At 55.2% G+C, this 17,043-nt stretch overlaps 8 protein-coding genes across 8 annotated transcripts; 4 read left to right on the forward strand and 4 right to left on the reverse strand.

Annotated features, from left to right (window-relative positions):
- Positions 1-226: 226 nt before the first annotated feature.
- SPBR_07215 (STE24 endopeptidase) lies at positions 227-1,675 on the reverse strand (the record flags this gene model as incomplete). Its single annotated transcript, XM_040765469.1, has 2 exons — positions 227-1,588; positions 1,658-1,675. The coding sequence occupies 2 exons, from the start codon at positions 1,673-1,675 to the stop codon at positions 227-229; spliced, it is 1,380 nt and encodes a 459-aa protein (XP_040616354.1).
- An 843-nt stretch (positions 1,676-2,518) lies between these two features.
- On the reverse strand, positions 2,519-2,886 carry SPBR_07996 (uncharacterized protein; the record flags this gene model as incomplete). The annotated part of the gene is made up of 3 exons (XM_040766247.1): positions 2,519-2,721; positions 2,778-2,790; positions 2,854-2,886. The coding sequence occupies 3 exons, from the start codon at positions 2,884-2,886 to the stop codon at positions 2,519-2,521; spliced, it is 249 nt and encodes an 82-aa protein (XP_040616355.1).
- A 558-nt stretch (positions 2,887-3,444) lies between these two features.
- Positions 3,445-3,937, forward strand: SPBR_07943 (large subunit ribosomal protein L38e; the record flags this gene model as incomplete). The annotated part of the gene is made up of 4 exons (XM_040766196.1): positions 3,445-3,474; positions 3,571-3,604; positions 3,700-3,828; positions 3,891-3,937. 4 exons carry the CDS (start codon positions 3,445-3,447, stop codon positions 3,935-3,937), a joined length of 240 nt encoding a protein of 79 aa, XP_040616356.1.
- A 457-nt stretch (positions 3,938-4,394) lies between these two features.
- On the reverse strand, positions 4,395-5,114 carry SPBR_07817 (uncharacterized protein; the record flags this gene model as incomplete). Its single annotated transcript, XM_040766071.1, has 3 exons — positions 4,395-4,666; positions 4,701-5,022; positions 5,046-5,114. The coding sequence occupies 3 exons, from the start codon at positions 5,112-5,114 to the stop codon at positions 4,395-4,397; spliced, it is 663 nt and encodes a 220-aa protein (XP_040616357.1).
- Positions 5,115-6,894: 1,780 nt separating this feature from the next.
- SPBR_07034 (mevalonate kinase) lies at positions 6,895-8,587 on the forward strand (the record flags this gene model as incomplete). The annotated part of the gene is made up of 2 exons (XM_040765289.1): positions 6,895-7,125; positions 7,220-8,587. 2 exons carry the CDS (start codon positions 6,895-6,897, stop codon positions 8,585-8,587), a joined length of 1,599 nt encoding a protein of 532 aa, XP_040616358.1.
- A 772-nt stretch (positions 8,588-9,359) lies between these two features.
- SPBR_07003 (protein farnesyltransferase/geranylgeranyltransferase type-1 subunit alpha) lies at positions 9,360-11,105 on the forward strand (the record flags this gene model as incomplete). The annotated part of the gene is made up of 2 exons (XM_040765258.1): positions 9,360-9,405; positions 9,532-11,105. The coding sequence occupies 2 exons, from the start codon at positions 9,360-9,362 to the stop codon at positions 11,103-11,105; spliced, it is 1,620 nt and encodes a 539-aa protein (XP_040616359.1).
- A 387-nt stretch (positions 11,106-11,492) lies between these two features.
- On the reverse strand, positions 11,493-12,164 carry SPBR_07852 (uncharacterized protein; the record flags this gene model as incomplete). The annotated part of the gene is made up of 1 exon (XM_040766106.1): positions 11,493-12,164. One exon carries the CDS (start codon positions 12,162-12,164, stop codon positions 11,493-11,495), a length of 672 nt encoding a protein of 223 aa, XP_040616360.1.
- Positions 12,165-12,906: 742 nt separating this feature from the next.
- Positions 12,907-16,018, forward strand: SPBR_06520 (NAD+ synthase (glutamine-hydrolyzing); the record flags this gene model as incomplete). The annotated part of the gene is made up of 14 exons (XM_040764776.1): positions 12,907-13,041; positions 13,114-13,152; positions 13,240-13,320; positions 13,400-13,681; positions 13,744-13,815; positions 13,903-14,016; positions 14,078-14,099; positions 14,186-14,226; positions 14,297-14,743; positions 14,808-15,004; positions 15,062-15,216; positions 15,287-15,333; positions 15,396-15,579; positions 15,660-16,018. 14 exons carry the CDS (start codon positions 12,907-12,909, stop codon positions 16,016-16,018), a joined length of 2,175 nt encoding a protein of 724 aa, XP_040616361.1.
- Positions 16,019-17,043: the final 1,025 nt, after the last annotated feature.

Below are 17,043 nucleotides of genomic sequence, written 5' to 3' on the forward strand. Positions count from 1 at the left end.
GCACGAGCAGTTGTGAATCATGTCGTTGTGCGACGTGCTTCGTACGATGAAAATCATTTCTAAACCTTTTCTGTACCAATCGTTGTTTTCTCTATCTTACAAGACTATTCCTTCACCTACTTTCTTATGTGGTGTGGTTTGTCTTCTCATATTCTTGATTGTCCCTTACACTCTCATGTAAACAATGGCCATATCCATCGGCTGAACCTTTCATCCTTTCACGAAACTACAGCTCATCACGGCCCGTGGCGACGGCCCCGTCCTCCTTCGACCCCTTCGTCTCCTTGACCTCAATCTTCTCGGTCGGCTGCCAGTCCAGGGCCTTGAGGCGCTCCGACAGGATGGGATGCGAGAAGTGGTAGTTGGCAAACAGCCAGTCCGCGTCCATGGTGCTGAGGTTCTGGATCTGCAGCCGGATCAGCGAGCGGGCCAGGGCATCCTCAAAGCCGAGGCCGCGCGCAAAGTTGTCCGCCTGGAACTCGTAGCGGCGGCTCAGGACATTCATCAGCAGCTTGATGACCATGTCCATGGGGGCGAGCGCGTCCGAGAACAGCAGGAAACCAATGATGATGGGCCGCTGCGTGAAGCCAAAGTCGGCGTACAGGCTCTTGTTGTTGATAAAGACGGAGAAGAGCGCAAAGATGTAGAAAAAGTGCGCCTGCGAAATGGCAAACAGGCGTGTCGTGTGGCCCAGGCTCCAGTGACCGAGCTCGTGCGCCAGCACGGCCACAACCTCCTCGGTCTCGCTCTTCTCAATCAGCGTGTCGTAAATCACAATGTGCTTCTTCCAGGGCAGACCGAAGAAGTAGGCATTGCTGTGGGCGCTGCGGCGGCTGCCGTCAATCACATAGAGCTCGTGCAGCGGGAACTTGAGCTTCTTGGCCAGGTCCTCGACGTCCGTCTTGAGCGGGCCCTCCTCGAGCGGCGACAGCTTGTTGAACAGGGGCAGGATGGCAATCGGGTAGATGGAAATCATAAAGACCTGCAGGCCGGCGCCAAACAGCCAGACGTAGTAGAAGAACTGGTCGCCGGTGCGGCGGATAATCGACGAGAAGGCGGCCAGAATGGGCGGGACGAGCGTGAACGTGAGCAGTTGCGTCTTGAGAATGTCCGTGACAAAAACCTTGGGCGTCTGTTTGTTGAAGCCGAACTTGGCCTCGAGCACAAACGTGTGGTAGACGGAGCCGGGCAGCGACAGCAACTGGTTGAGCAGAATCGTGGTGAGAACGAAGACGATGGACTGGGAGATTTCGCCGGAGAAGCGCGCGGGGGCAAACTGGAGCAGCAAGTGGCCCGACCACGCCCACAGCTTGGGCAGCAGGTCGAACTGGAAGAAGGCAAAGTTCTGCAGCTGGTTCCAGATGCCGTTGACGAGCTCGAACTTGGCCTTGGCGCGGCCGTACGCCTGGCTCTTGTCAAAGACCTCTTGCGAGACCTCGTGCTGCAGCACCTTGGGCGCCTTGGTGGCCTTGAGAACCTGGTACTGGCGGAGCGAGAGGAAGCCCTCGAGGAAGTACTGCGCGAGGGAGAAGCCCATAATCAGGCGCTTCCAAGGGAAGGCCGGGCGGTCGAGGAACCGGGCGAGGCGCTGTGAGACAGGGAGGGCAGGTTAGCGGCGGGTACGGCGACGGAAGCCGCGGCAGCGACGGTGACGTACCTGGAGGAGCCCCAGCATGATGGCGGTATTGACGATGGCGATGGGAGAGGAGGGAGGGAGAGGAAGCAAGATGAGATTGGAGCTTCCGGAGCTCTGGCGATGATGTTGACAAAAAGAGGGACAGATGAATGCAAAAACACGAACAAAGGCAGAAGCAGAAGCAGAAACAGAAACAGAAAAAGAAAAGCATAAATCGTGGGGTGTCTCGGAGGGGCCGCAGTGTTTCTCCTCGGGGTCTCGTCTGACGTCTGCGAGCGAGTCTTTAAGGGAGAGTCAAGTGAATCGGGAACGCAAGGCGGCGGGCCGGCTTCAATGGCAGGCAGGGGCGACCTGTCCCGTTTGCAAACTGGCCTCCTGCCTTCAGGCGCCTTGGGAGCGCGTTTCGTTTATTCGCAGAGCTCCACGGTGGAGCATGGCGTGGAGTGCCTCGTTATATGCATACTACGGAACGGAACTGCGGGGATCATAGTGACACAGGGGCGCAATTGGCGCATACAGCACGTCGGCCACTGTACCTGGGAGTTGGATAGATGCATATTAGATATTGGACGGTAATTGACACTCATCACTAGGATTAGGTATTGCTATATTTTGCTTGATTTGCTCATTTTGAAATAAAGTGGTTTCGCAATAAGATGAACGCATTATGAGAAAGCTATTATATGTGTACAAGGAGGAAAAGATAGTCATAAACGCATACCCGTCAGGTGTCCTGCCGCCGCCCGTTGTGTCCTTGCATAAGTCTCAATTTCTCGGACTGCGCATGTTGGCTTTGACTCGTTCCAGCAGCTGTTGGTCCGTATCGCCTGGCTGCGGATGCAGGTTTCTCTGGTACAAGAAAAGAGCATTGAGTTAGCCCGTCTACTGTGCGTGTGCGTGCTTCTCGCCGGCTGGCACAAAGCTGAGCACCATGGCTTGTGCTTGGGCACCTACCGCCGCCAGCCACCGGCGCAATTCCTCGCGCGTCCACGTCTCTGGAGCGCCTTTGGGGTCTTCTGTTGCCGGGAACATATCGCCGCCCCAGATGGCCCAGATCGCGACACCGGTCACGAGCCCAGAGAATGCTATTCTCACGTCAGTGCCGATAAAAAAGGTCGAAGATCCGCGGATCACAACTTACCCAAAACAGCATTCTATTTTATGTCAGCTGGGCGAAATCGCAGTATTCAGGAGATACTATTGTAAATACGACGTACCTTGGACCGCATGGCCTTATCCAATGCAGTCATGGTTGCTCTGTTATAATACAGTGAGATTTGTTGATTTGAGACGGCTGAGGCCGAGATTGAGGACTTCAAGTGCAGTATGTAAACTATAGATGGTCGCCTGGTTTAAAACCAATACGACGTACACTCACAGCAACTTATATGCGACTGACACTGGCCCGTTCCAAACGTGGCACTTGTCTTTTGCCACCTGGTTTGATGTCGTCGTCTCGCTGTTTTGGCTTTGAGGCAGCCACTTACCAGTTAGCGCTTCCGTGTTAGTAGTCGTCACCGAGACTGAGTTGCTTGGATGAATGACATAATCACAGTCCGTGCACGGTTACTCACGTGCTTCGCCCGCACAAAATACATTCGTTGAAAAAAATACAGGTGGAGCCCGCGAAAAGAGTGAAAAAATTAAGGAAAGAGGGACCAGCGAATAGACCAGGGCAAAAAAAGTGTGCCATTTTGCTTCGCAGCCCCACGACGCATCGACCCAAGTTTGAACATCACCAAATCACTATTCAACGCCTCACCAACCCCTTTTCAATCCACCACCAACGCCCCAAAACATCAGCCAAAATGCCGCGCGAAGTTGGAGACATCAAGCAGGTGTGTAGCTCTGGAGCGAGCCCCAGCCAGGAGACTCAATTGGGGCGGATGCGACGAAAAGTGCAGTCCAAATGCTGACAATTTTTTCTTTACCAGTTCATCGAGATCTGCCGGCGTGAGGATGCGTCCGGTGAGTAGCCTACGGCAATATCCGCTAAGAGAGCGACTGAACGACGAACAACGGACAAACGACGAGGATAGAAGCGTATCTAACACCAACTGCAGACGCCCGGATCAAGAAGTCCAAGAAGACCAGCCTGACCAAGTTCAAGGTCCGGTGCAGGCGCAACCTGTACACCCTGGTTCTCAAGGACTCTGACAAGGCCGACAAGCTAAAGCAGAGCCTGCCCCCTAGTATGTCCGCCTCGACAAGGAACAAAATTGTGACTCGGGACGAACAACTGCTAACCGCATAGACCTGACCTGCACCGAGGTCAGCAAGAAGAACAAGAAGACGGCATAAATAGGTGTCCCGCACGGCGCGCGCGAGAATAGGGCAATTTGGGGGACAGTATACACAATCACCTGTTGTACTAGAACAACCAGAAGAACACGAAAAGGAATTCAAAAAATTTCAAAACAGCCATTGCTGGCCTCCGTCTCCGATATAGCGAAGCGAAAAAGCGAAGCACAGCGAAAAGGGAATGGGAATCTAGGGATCACCTGCTGGCCGGTCATTGACTTCCAGCATCGCGAAGGCGTTTTTTGTGTTTCTCAAAGTGAGGGGAAAGAGATTCATTGCTTCCAATGCAGTCGTCTCTGTTGACTTTTCAATGCGCCTTGCATATGCAGCCAGTGATCACCAACGATGTCGATAACAGCCAAGACGAACAGCACAGCACGGACGACATCAATGTCAACAATTTGGCTTGGGCCAGGAGGGGTACATTTTGATTCCTTATTTGAATCCCGGCCACCATCTACAACAGCCGTCGGTCGTGGCGTGACTCCCGGCCGTCGAGCAGGCTCGTAAACGCCGTCAACTTGGGGACAATGTCCGTGTCTGCAATCGCAAAGCGCGTCTCTCGGCTCTCCCACCCAGCCACCAGCACATACTCCTCTTTGTCCCCACCCGTTGCAGCGTCCTTTTTCTTATCCACCCGCCACGCACCACGCACCGTGTTCGGCGCGGTGTACGCTTCAATGTAGCCCTTGGAGGCGTTGAATGCCATTTCAAACTCCGCCTTCTTGCCTGCCGTCACGTATATTTGTGTAACACTAATCACGGGGCTGTGTAGCAATGCCCGTTGCCCGTTTTCCCTCCGGCGTGTTTGTCTTCGTAAACACATCGGCCTCCGTGTGCACTAAAACCAGAGGCTTGGCCGGGCCGTCGATGCCCGCCGGCTGGTACAGGTGCTTACTGATCGCCGGCAGCAGTGTGTCTCGGTCTGGGTCCGTCGCGGCGCAGGTCGTGTGTTGTTCAACGTCTGCCCATGTGGCAGCCAGCAGCACTGACGCTGGTTCTTCGATTTGTTGCAGCAGCCACGCACGGCCCCGTGTCATGGCGTTGGCGCCCTTTGCCGCAGGGTCGATCTTGAGCCAGCGTGTCTGAGAGGCGAGTGCGGCTCAACGGCGCTCCGGAACCCGGGCGTGAAAGTCTCGTCGGCGCCCTTGGTGGCACCGAATTCTGTGACGGTCATTTTGTGACGTGTGCAACGTGAGACGTATGGTGTGCCAGCGATAAATACGCTGAACCTATAGATGGTCAATGCGTGATGAATTTGTGTCCTCCTATTTTGTTGTTTACGAAATCAACAATGCCGTCTCCTTTAAACGAATTGCAATTGCAACGCAGGGCTTGAAGCAGTAGAGGTCTCATGAGCACTGCGAGGAAATGACACGCCCGGAAAATGAAGCCTGCGCCTAGGGCGTATGAGAGACCATGGCATGCAGATGTCGGATAGTCTCCGGAGCAGCAGTACATATTCCCCACTGGCAGTCGTCGAAGCAGGAACAATATCGTACGTGTTGATGTGAAGATAATCATATGTCTGGAAATTGAATCGCAGAACTTTTCGTCGGTTTAATAAGTGAGAGATGTCCCAGAATATTGCCGTCCTCAGCTTCATTCAGTTCATTGAAATTGGACGCCGTCAAGACCGGATCTTTTGAGCAACCCCGGCATTGCAGGGCCTCTGTGTCACGCACACACTCCGCTGTCCTGGTCTCATGTCGCGACTATTGTGCAGCACCACAGCCTTATGCTGCCGTACTGTTGTGTTGTGCTGTTCATGTTGTGTTCCGTTCTAGTCCCAAGTTGCAATGCCCAGATGTCCAGATCGCGTGGCAATGGCTGATCTTCAGACTTTCCAGCAACCTGGATGGTAGGCGGGACGCGCAGTAGAGCACAACTGCCAGGCTTGTGTCGTAATAGCGCAGGCCAACTACGGGGCGCCAGCAAACAGCCAAGTCGCACGGAGGACGGCACATAGCCGATGGGGCCTGCGAAGGTCGGCTGAACTGGGCTGACACTGCATGCCCCTTCCATTTTGGGGCGTTCCCCTGACGGGCGCGATTTAAGGCAGCCTCGAATAACGATATTACCAAATGGCCACCAATGGGAAACTACGAATGAGACTCACACAACCAGGCAGATGAATTAATCGGGCGCGGGACGGCAGGAGCAATGTAAGGGACAAGAGAAGAAGCAAACGAGAAGGGCCTATCGAGTCGAAGCAATTGTTGGGGAAACAGCGACCGTGCTTCCCCTTTCCCACCCGGGTAGTAAACAACTCGAGCGACGAGGAACGTCATTACTAGACAGTAGACCACACCCAAAAGAGCTCTGTTTTCTCTGCCCTGGCCATCGTGGCTTCCATTTGAGGTTCCCACTCTTTTGTGTTCCTTCCGCAGCTTGACCACTACTGCTCCTGCCCCTTGTCGCATTTCATCATCATTTTCCTACTTCGTACTATTCTGTTTTCTTTTTCTCGACCGCAACATCCTCCCCATACTCACGCTCAATTTTTCCGTCTTCGTCTTCAATTTTCTGCAGCCAGGATTCACGCACCACGACAACCTTCCCCTGAACACCGGGACGACCTGCAGCTGAACAATACGCAGCTTCCCCAACAAAATTTCTGCTTCTCAGGTCCGAATTCGTCGTCGAGCATTACTCCGTTCGGCCATCCACACCTGTCCAGCCGCATTATCAGCGCCTCCTCTACGCTTCGTTTCGCCTACTAGCGATTGTTCCTCTTCAATCGCCCCTTGCCTTTGCCTCTAGCCGGTCAATTGGGCGCGATCGACTCGCTCCTTAATACTTAGTCTTTAGCCCCCGTCGACAGGCTAGAACCCTCCGGTTGCGCGCTCGCTGCCGCGCTGAGATTACCCCTAAAACCTTTGACCTCGTGACTGCCGGTGCGCCCTGGTGCGCTCCACTGAAACCAAAAGAACGGCCTAAAAAAGAAACAAAAAGGGATGACCAGCGGCGTCCATGGGCTCAGTCGAGACGTCGACCGTCTTCGCATCGCCATGACCGCCAACGACGAGGTCGCCGCTGCCGCAGCACAAGCAGACGCAGCCAATTTACAGTTACAGGCACGCTACAGGATGAACCGTAAGGCGTCCAGCCCCATGATGCCGGCCTTTATGGTTTCGGCCCCGGGCAAGGTCATTGTCTTCGGCGAACATGCCGTCGTGCACGGCAAGGTGAGTTTCTGGTTTTTTTTTATGTCCTTCTTTTTTTGAAAAGAAATAAAATAAAATAAAATAAAATAAAATCATCACTGACGAGGACTGCCAGGCTGCCGTCGCTGCGGCTATATCGCTCCGCTCCTACCTCCTCGTGACCACCCTCTCCAAGTCGAAGCGCACCGTGACGCTCCGTTTCCCTGACATCGACATGTCCCACTCCTGGAACATCGACGAGCTGCCATGGGAAATCTTCTCCAAGCCCGGCAAGAAGAAGTTCTACTACGACCTGGTCACCAGTCTGGACAGTGACCTACTCGACGCCATCCAGCCGCACCTCGCCAATGTGTCGCTGTCCAAGTCCGAACACGAACGCAAGGTCCACCAGGCCTCTGCTCTTTCCTTCCTCTACCTCTTCCTGTCACTAGGCTCTCAAAAATTCCCTGGCTGCGTTTACACGCTGCGGTCAACCATTCCCATTGGCGCCGGCCTCGGCAGCAGCGGCTCGATTGCCGTCTGCATGGCTACCGCTCTCTTACTACAGCTGCGGACACTTTCTGGCCCACACCCGGACCAGCCAGCGGATGAGGCCAGGCTACAGATCGAGCGCATCAACCGCTGGGCCTTTGTTGCGGAGATGTGCATTCACGGCAATCCCTCGGGTGTCGACAACACTGTCTCGACCCAGGGCAAGGCTGTCGTGTTTCAGCGCGCCGACTACAACAAGCCCCCGTCAGTCAAATCGCTGTGGAGCTTCCCTGAGCTGCCCCTGCTGCTTGTGGACACAAAGCAGGCCAAGTCCACTAAATTCGAGGTTGCCAAGGTAGCTCGGTTGAAGCGGCAACAGCCCGTTGTCGTCGGCAACATCCTCAACGCCATAGATGCCGTTTCGCGGAGCGCCATTGCCGCGATCGAGGGCAAGGATGCCGATGCGGACGCGGACACTGGTGACAGCGACAGCGACGCCGATCAGAACGGCGCCCTGGCCGTGAAGAGCGTGGCACAAGCCAAGGATGACGAAGACGAGGAGGAGCCGGACCAGTTGAGCAAGATTGGCCAGCTGATGGCCGTAAACCATGGTCTGTTGTGCGCCCTGAACGTGTCACACCCACGGCTCGAGCGTGTCCGCGAGCTCGTCGACCACGAGGGCATCGGCTGGACGAAGCTGACCGGCGCCGGCGGTGGAGGGTGCTCCATCACGCTGATCAAACCCGGCACGCCCAAGGCCCGCGTCCTCAAGCTCGAGCAGCAGCTGGCCAAAGAGGGCTACCAGCAGTTTGTGACGACACTGGGTGGCGACGGTGTCGGCGTACTGTGGCCTGCTATTCTGCGCAACGGCATGGACGAGGACGAAGAAGGTGGCATGGAGATTGACGTTGAAAAGTTTCTCAACGCCGAGGGTAACGACGGCGTGGAGCGCTTGGTCGGCGTCGAGGGCGGCGGCGGTGAGCGCGAGGGCTGGAAATTCTGGCGCATGTAGTCATTTGACTGCGGTTGCTAGATACGCGTCCCTCCTCTCCCACCCCACATGTCCAAGTCCTCCGGACTCTGGAAGTACACTGCTCTTTTCTGCGTTTGGTTAGTTTCGTGTCGATTATGTTTTATTATCCTATTGATATTGCAGATAACAAGGCGTTTTATTGATTGTGGGAACGTTGCAGAGAAGGACAAGGAAAGAAGGACACTGAACAGGGACAAAATAATTTTGGGAGGAAATAGAGGCATGGACAAGGGTTGGAGCTGTGCTGGCAGCTGGAGCTGGAACAGTAATCGGTGTCTAAGACGACTCTCTAGAAGCTTCACCTTACGGTAAACCACATCTTAAGATATAAAATAAATAATAAACGTAATATTTGCACTGCCTGCTTTGTGCAAGAGTATCCAGAAACGGAAAGCGTGTCCCTTGCCTCGCTCCTTCGAAAGATCTTCGTATTGCGGTGTCGGTAAAGACGCTGAATCAGGAAAGTGGTTGATGCACTTATAAGCATTGTTCCTTCCGTGAATGGGGGTCGGTTGGAGCTGGTGTGTGGCGCCTGCCACTTGCGCTGCCGATACATTAAAAATAGTGGGGCTGCCACTGCCAAAACCGTCTTGCGCCAAACACTTCTGAACCCCTTCTCACGAACCCCACCGTTACGACTTCAACGGCAACCACCGCTATAATTTTATTTTTCTTCTCGAACCCTCCCAACTCACGTCCTACGTCGACCCGGGCAAACAAAGAGACGTTAAGAGGTCGACCTGGGCATACAATGCCACCGAAGGGCAAGGCCGCACCCAAGGCCAAGGAAACCGACGGTAAGGCAGCTTTACCGTGGGCTATATAGTCCTGCGTCTTTTGCTCACTTTTGTGCTTCTCGTTTTGCCCTCACTTTCTTCTCGACGAGTCCTAGCTGACCAATCCAGCTTCTCCTTCTTCTTCAGCACAGACAAAGCCAGCCGCACCACAGCCGCCAAAGACTGTCGACGAACGTAGCCACGATCGCTACTACCAAGGACGGCCGTACGCTCGGGTTAGCGACACTGCTGGCATCAGCGCCCTTTCTCCTGCCGACCGCACCGCGTGGGCCAGTGCAAAGCTCCTGGGCACCACAGCACGGAACAACGGCCGCAGCGGCCTGTCAAACAAGGCTCAGAAGGAGCTGTGGCGCCACGTCAACGAGGCCAGCCTTCCCCTCCGCACACTCCCTCGTCCCTCCGCCTCGTCGCCCTCTCCGTGGGGCCGTGATAAATCGGGACGTCCCATCGGCGACTATTCCTTTGACGAATTCCGCCAGCGGACCGAGAAGCGTGTGCGCCTGACAGCCCTCGAGGTTGCTCACCACGCATATTTGGCCAAGCGCGACGACGACGCCGTACAGGTGACACCAGACGACGTCCAGGTCGAACGACAGAGACGTGCTGACATTGCCGTCTTGCGCATGGAGCTGTACGGACAGCGCACGGGTGGGGCGTATGCGCAGGACCCGGACTGGGACGATGTGGTGCCGATTGCGCTGGACGAGCCCGAGGGCGCGCTAGCAGCGATTGCCTACCCCGACACGTACGCCGAAGCCATCTCGTACCTGCGGGCGGTTATGACCAAGCCCGAGTACTCGACGCGGTGCCTGCGGTTGACGGAGCACGTCATCTCACTTAACCCGGCGCACTACACGGTGTGGCTGTACCGGTTCTCGATTGTCAACGCGCTGCAGCTGCCGGTGCAGGCAGAGATGGAGTGGCTCAATGAAGTGGCGCTCGAGAACCTCAAGAACTACCAGATCTGGCACCACCGGTACCTGCTGGCGGAGTACTACTACCCGCAGATTGCGGGCTCGCTGGACGAGGTGACGGCGTTTGCGCGCAGCGAGATGGCGTTTCTGGCGACGATTTTGAGCGAGGACACCAAGAACTACCATGTGTGGTCCTACCGGCAGTACCTGGTGCGCAAGCTGGGGTTCTGGGTGGACGACGAGCGCAAGTCCATGGAGGCGTTCATCCAGCAGGATGTGCGCAACAACTCGGCCTGGTCGCACCGGTTTTTCCTTGTGTTCTCGGACCCCAACCACAGCAGCAACCGCAGCCAGACCGGCACGGACAAGGACCGGGACGACGGCAAGCCGGCCAGCCTGGAGGCGACTCTGGGCGAGCTCAATATCAGCCACGACCCGGAGGTGCCGGCGGCGATTGTGGACCGCGAGATCGCCTATGCGCAGGAGCAGATACTCAGGGCGCCGCAAAACGAGTCCCCGTGGAACTACTTGCGCGGCGTGCTGACAAAGGGAGGGCGCCCGCTGGCGTCGATGGAGGAGTTTGCGCAGCAATTTGTCAGTGGCATAGGCAGCGACGGCAGCGAAGAGACTGTCAACAGCACGCATGCCATGGACATGCTGGCGGCCGCGTACGAAGAAAAGGGCGACAAGGCACAGGCCGGTGTGTACCTGCAGCGGCTGGCCGAGAAGTGGGACCCCATCCGTGCGGGTTACTGGCAGTACCGCAAGCAGCAGCTGGCGCAGTGAAGCAAGGCATCGAGTCAAGTATACAGGTCGCCTTAGGGTAATTTTGTTCACATTTTGTTACGGGATGAATATGAATAGTCACTCTACGTTATATCGCTCCGCATTATTGGTGATTTGTAGGGTTGTTAATTAAGTACTATCCATACATCGCACCGCAGGGCTAACTCCGTGTTCGCCCCAAATATTGTAATAGTAAGCGCTTTACTTTGAGACATTCTTTATGCCATTCCCCCCCTTCCAATCAGCAATTTCCTGCCCAGTACAATAAAAGAAATATAAGATAGATCATATGTCGTAAAAAGTTGATGAAAATCGATATAAAAAAGCCAGTACTTTTTGTTCACCAGCGGTGGTACAACCCCCCTCGCCCTATGACGCCTCGCCGCATCATAAAGCACGGAAATTCTGACTGAGGATAAGGTAGTTGCGCAGGCCTCGTGGCGTTCGCGGACCACTGGCCAAGGCGTCCCAATTGGGCACCAGCACAAACACCTCTGTGAACGCACCGCGCGGCGCCTCCTTACCAGCGCCGTACTGGACGTGGCCCGTCACCTGGACGAGCAAAGAGACCATCTTCTGCTGCAGCTGCTTAAGCTGCTGAGGCGTGGTGGTCTCGTAGGCTGCCGAGCCTGGCGTCATTCGCTGCAGGATCGCGTCGGGACAGGCGAGACGGAACTGCGGGTTAAGCACGTGCACGTCGAAGCCGTCGACATCGTAGCGGACGCGGAATGTGGGTGTCGAGGAGGACGACGAGGATGACGTGTTGCGGTGGGGGTTGGAAACAGAGGAGGTGCCGTTGGTCGCGGCGGCGCCGTTGGCATTTTGTGCGCCGGCTTGTCGTGCCAGCAAGGCCTCGAAGTCGGCGGGTTTTGCGCACACCATGCCGTTGATGCTCAAGTCGGCGGCGGCCCCGACGGCCGAGTATTTTGCATTGTTGTTGACATAAAAGGACGCGAGCGGCTTGCGGTCGCTGACGGATGTGTAGAACCAGTCAATAAAGGTCTGGGCGCTCTCGGTCGAGTTCTTGACCTCGAGCTCTTCTGCGGTGGCGGAGGCCATTCTGTGGTCGGGAGTAGAGGTTTCGCCGTCCTCGAAGACCCGCGAGCTCTGTCGCTAGTCGTCGCGCAGCAGGAGTGTGTTGTTCCCTTGGCTGTTCACGTCCAGAAAGAAATAATTCGAAACTTGTTGATAACTCTCGAGGCGCCACAAGGCACGTTTCGCGCAGAGTTTAAGGAATGTCGCACAGAGTTATCACGCAGCAGCAGAGTCGGGATGCCGATAGAAGTGTCGCAGTGCAACTATCGTCGTTTTCGGGGTTTGAAAGGTCGTGGTGTTGTCGTCCGTGCTGTTTGACGGACGGCGCTCGACAAAATATAAAAGTAGGTAGGAAGTAAAGAAGGTTCAGAGTATCCACAGTGCCGGTTGTACTTGACCAATATATTTAGGCAATTGCCACGCTAACACTGGCAGGCAGTCGCGCCTTCCCAGGCAACCACAGTTATCGGCGAGACTCCCCCGCACGTTAGGCTTATCGCTCGCACCACATGGGGAAGTCGCAATCAACAGCCTTTCATCGTAAGATAGCTGTCGGTCTGTGTCGCACCAATTATCTTCCTCGCCTCTGACTTCACCTCATGTCACCCACCCATAGCCTCACCTCTCAGCCTCATTCCCTGCGCCTGACTCACAATCAACCCTCAATTTTTGCTGTCCACGGCGCGGCTCTCATACCCGCACGTATTAGTGCTCTACCCGGACGCCACAAAGGCAAACGGCAAAGGGCGATCCGCAAACCGCGAAAATGCATCTTGTTACGCTGAGCACATGCAACCTCAACCAGTGGGCGCTGGACTTTGAGGGGAACACAGACCGAATTATCCGCAGTATCCATGAGGCCAAGAGAGCTGGCGCGAAACTGCGAGTCGGCCCAGAACTGGTGGGTGAAGCTCCATCTTGGAGAGGATGGCAGACTAGGAGTCAGAGGGCACATGCTAACCACCCAATCTAGGAAGTCTCCGGCTATGACTGTCTGGATCACTTTCTTGAGGTAGGCCGTTACCTCTGCCAACGGCTCTGGCAGTCGCTGGCCACTTGCCACGATCGGGAGGGCATTCTACGGTACTGACGCGGCTAGGGCGACCTCTATCTTCACTGCTGGCAACAGATGTACCGTATCCTGACGGACACGTCATGCTTTGGCATCCTTCTCGATATTGTACGTTGGTATGGCGAAACAAACGTGTGCAGGATGGCACAACGGCAACGCAAGAATGCTCTGCTGACACCCTCCATAGGGCATGCCCGTTCTGCATCGCGGCAACCGCTTCAACTGCCGCGTCCTCGCCCTAGACGGCAAGATCATCATGATCCGTCCCAAACTGTTCCTGGCAGCCGACGGTAACTACCGCGAGAACCGCTACTTTATTGCCTGGCATGGACCTCGCCATGTCGAGGAGTACTACCTGCCGCCCATGATGCAGGACCTGCAGGGCTCGATCAAGGTCCCGATCGGTGACGCCGTCATCAGCACGCCAGACACCTGCCTCGGTGCCGAGACGTGCGAAGAACTGTTTACAGTGCGTACGGCCGCATGTTCGACTTCTAAATAGCAGTATAGATACGGTACTGACATTTACAGCCAAACTCCCCTCATATCGGCATGGGCCTTTCGGGTACCGAGATCTTTACAAACAGCTCCGGCTCTCATCACGTACGTCACGCTTCTTTCTTCCGTAGCCGGTCTTCTTTTGACGTTGTTTTATGGTCCTTTTTTGTTTCTAACATTTGATTTCCACAGAGTTTGAGAAAGCTCGACATCCGTGTCTCGCTCATCCTTGAGGCGACCCGCAAGAACGGCGGTGTTTATCTGTATTCCAACTGCCGCGGCGCAGGTGGAGAGCGTCTCTACTATGTAAGTAGGCTGCCCCGTTCGCAGTTCTCGGTCGTTCAAAGCTAAACGTGCAATCGCCCAGGACGGCTGTTCAATGATTATCGGTAAGATGTTACAGCGCCAGCACGGTACTGAGAGGCTGAAAACTTTCGTCAATCAAACGGCGACTAACCAAAAATCAAATGTACAGTGAACGGTAACATTGTGGCTCAAGGCAGCCAGTTCTCCTTGGTAGGTTGTTCCTCGCCATATGCAAAACCGCGAAGCACAGCAACTTACACACGTATTTTTCTTGCCACAGAAAGACGTGGAGGTCATCACGGCTACAGTAGACCTGGAAGAGGTCCGGTCGTACCGCTTCACGCCTTCCCGTGGCATGCAGGCAATGCAGGCCCCGGCGTACCGGCGCATCGAGGTTGATTTCAGCCTGGCAGACAACAACCCTGGCCTGGCCCCTACCAAGTCTCAACTGCCACGGTACCACCTCCCAGAGGAAGAAATCGCACTCGGCCCTGCCTGCTACCTGTACGACTACCTCCGCCGGTCGGGTGCGTCCGGCTTTCTTTTGCCGCTCAGTGGTGGCATCGACAGCTGCTCAACGGCTGTGATTGTCTTCAGCATGTGCCGACTGGCTATGGCAGCGGTTGCCGAGGGGAACGAGACAGTGATTGCCGATGTCAAGCGGTTGTGCCGACACGCCAAGGAATTTCCAAAAACTCCGGAAGAGTTTTGCAACAACATCATGCACGTACGTATTTGTGCATGATGGATACACCGTTAATTATCACTTTCCCGTACTAATCCCGCTGCAGACCATCTACATGGGCATGAAGACGCAGTCGAGCAAGGAGACACGGCAGCGGGCCGAGTTTCTCGCGCGTGACATTGGCAGCCACCATACCGACATCAACATTGACAACGCCTTCCACTCGTTCAAGGGCCTCCTCACGGATGCTACAGGCTTTGAGCCAAAGTTCAAGGTCTACGGCGGTGGCAATACGGAGAACCTGTACGTCTAGCCTGTCGATCCTCTCCCCCCGCAACGGGGATTCGTCAACGTGTCCAGGAGTGTGTTAACGGAATTGGCCACCAGTGCTCTCCAAAATATCCAGGCGCGGTCCCGCATGGTCGCGGCCTACGAGTTTGCACAGCTACTGCCGACTGTGCGCTTCGGCGAGGGTGCGGGCGGTCTGCTTGTACTTGGCTCTGCCAATGTTGACGGTACGCTCCTCCCGTCACGCATGATATTATGCCCCTTGCACGCCGTCTAACGTCTAACGTCCTCTTTTAGAATGCCTCCGTGGCTATCTCACGAAATACGATTGTTCGAGCGCCGATGTAAGTTGTGACAGATCCTGGCACTCTCCAGGATGACAGATCACCGGCTAACTATGGCACAGATCAACCCCATTGGATCCATCTCGAAGAAGGACCTCAAGCGGTTTATTGCATGGGCCGAGAAGGAGTTCAAGCTGCCCATCCTCGGCGAGTTCTTGAATGCCGTCCCAACGGCCGAGCTTGAGCCCATTACGGGAGACTATGTCCAGTCCGACGAAGCGGACATGGGCATGACGTACGACGACCGTACGTATCCACGGACCCCACCGACCATGCAGCTCGTAGCCTGCGACGGCTTGCTAACAACACTCTCACCCTATCCACAGTCTCCACGTTTGGCGTGCTCCGGAAAGAGATGAAGCTGGGCCCCTACTACATGTTCCAGAAGCTTGTGCATGACTGGAAGGAAGAGCGCGGTCTCGAGCCCCGCCAGGTGGCCGAGAAGGTCAAGAAGTTCTTTGCCTTTTACGCCATCAACCGCCACAAGATGACTACGATGACGCCGTCCGTGCATATGGAGACATACTCGCCCGACGACAACCGCTTCGACCATCGGCCGTTCCTGTACCCGCGCATGTGGGACAACTGGTCCTTCAAGATGATTGACCAGGACGTCGAGCGCATGGAGGCGGCGCAGCTGGAGTCGCGTGAAGCCGCCCAGGCCAGCAGCCACGGCGACAACTGAAAGAGGCGCCTTGTAGTCTAATAGACTTGGATACGTTTGAGACACGCTATACGCTTTCCCTTCCAGTTTATTCATCTACAGCGTGTCAGTCGGATTCGATACGCTGGAACGCTCAAGTGCAAAGACGGAGTGGTGCAGTGTGTGTCGTGGGCCATCAGATGTGAATGTAATGTATGCCTTTTCAAGTTCTTCGGCATCCTCAACCAACGCAAGCCTGCGCGCCAGGAACAAGACGACGTCGGCAGGGGGTAGAGTTGGATTACCAGATGATAGATTCGCTCATCACGTTGGTCGACTTGGGGTGGGATTGCAGACTTGGAAAGCTGTGCTACTCACAAGGTCATCGGAGGTTGACGTTTGGGACACGTTTGGCCGAAAAAATGGATTCGCGCCGCTGCGTCGTTTCAGCCGGATGGACTCTACACAGCCATCTCGTCCATCACACAACATCAGGGCCGACAAAAAGAAAACGGAATAGACACCGCGCCCAGCGTTTGCACCATCGCCGATCGCACATGTGAGAAGAAGAATGTCCAGTAGCTTCAGGTCATCGCCGCATCATGGGCGCCGGCGCTCTCGAAAGAGGCGGCCCTCGTGACGATGGTTTTAATAACATGGGTGGAGGTCGATCTTGACACACGAATCGGAATCGTCAGGTAATGGGGCTTTCCTCCTGGCGATGACTTGAGTAAGAATTTTTTTTCCATTGTGGTCGTTGAGGAAAAAAGAGAAGAGTAAAAAGAAGGCGAAGCGTACGCGAAAAAATTTAGGCAAAAGATAAACACTACGGTGCAGGTGCCATTTCTGCCGCCCTTGACCGCCTAAACATGTAAAGCCAACGGGGCTCTTTCCATTTCGGTGGTCTGTGCCTTTGGCAGTTTTTGACTTTGCCTGTGACATTAACATATTGATGAGACCAGAGGTTTGCGGAGTCCAACCCTGATTTGCGGCTCAGATGCAGCTTTTCAGTTCACGAATGTGTCTGGCTCTACGACGTATTCTGTTGTAAACTATGGGATGCGACA

This window comes from Sporothrix brasiliensis, assembly GCF_000820605.1.
Source record: "Sporothrix brasiliensis 5110 chromosome Unknown Cont20, whole genome shotgun sequence".
In the NCBI taxonomy this organism is placed as follows: domain Eukaryota; kingdom Fungi; phylum Ascomycota; class Sordariomycetes; order Ophiostomatales; family Ophiostomataceae; genus Sporothrix; species Sporothrix brasiliensis.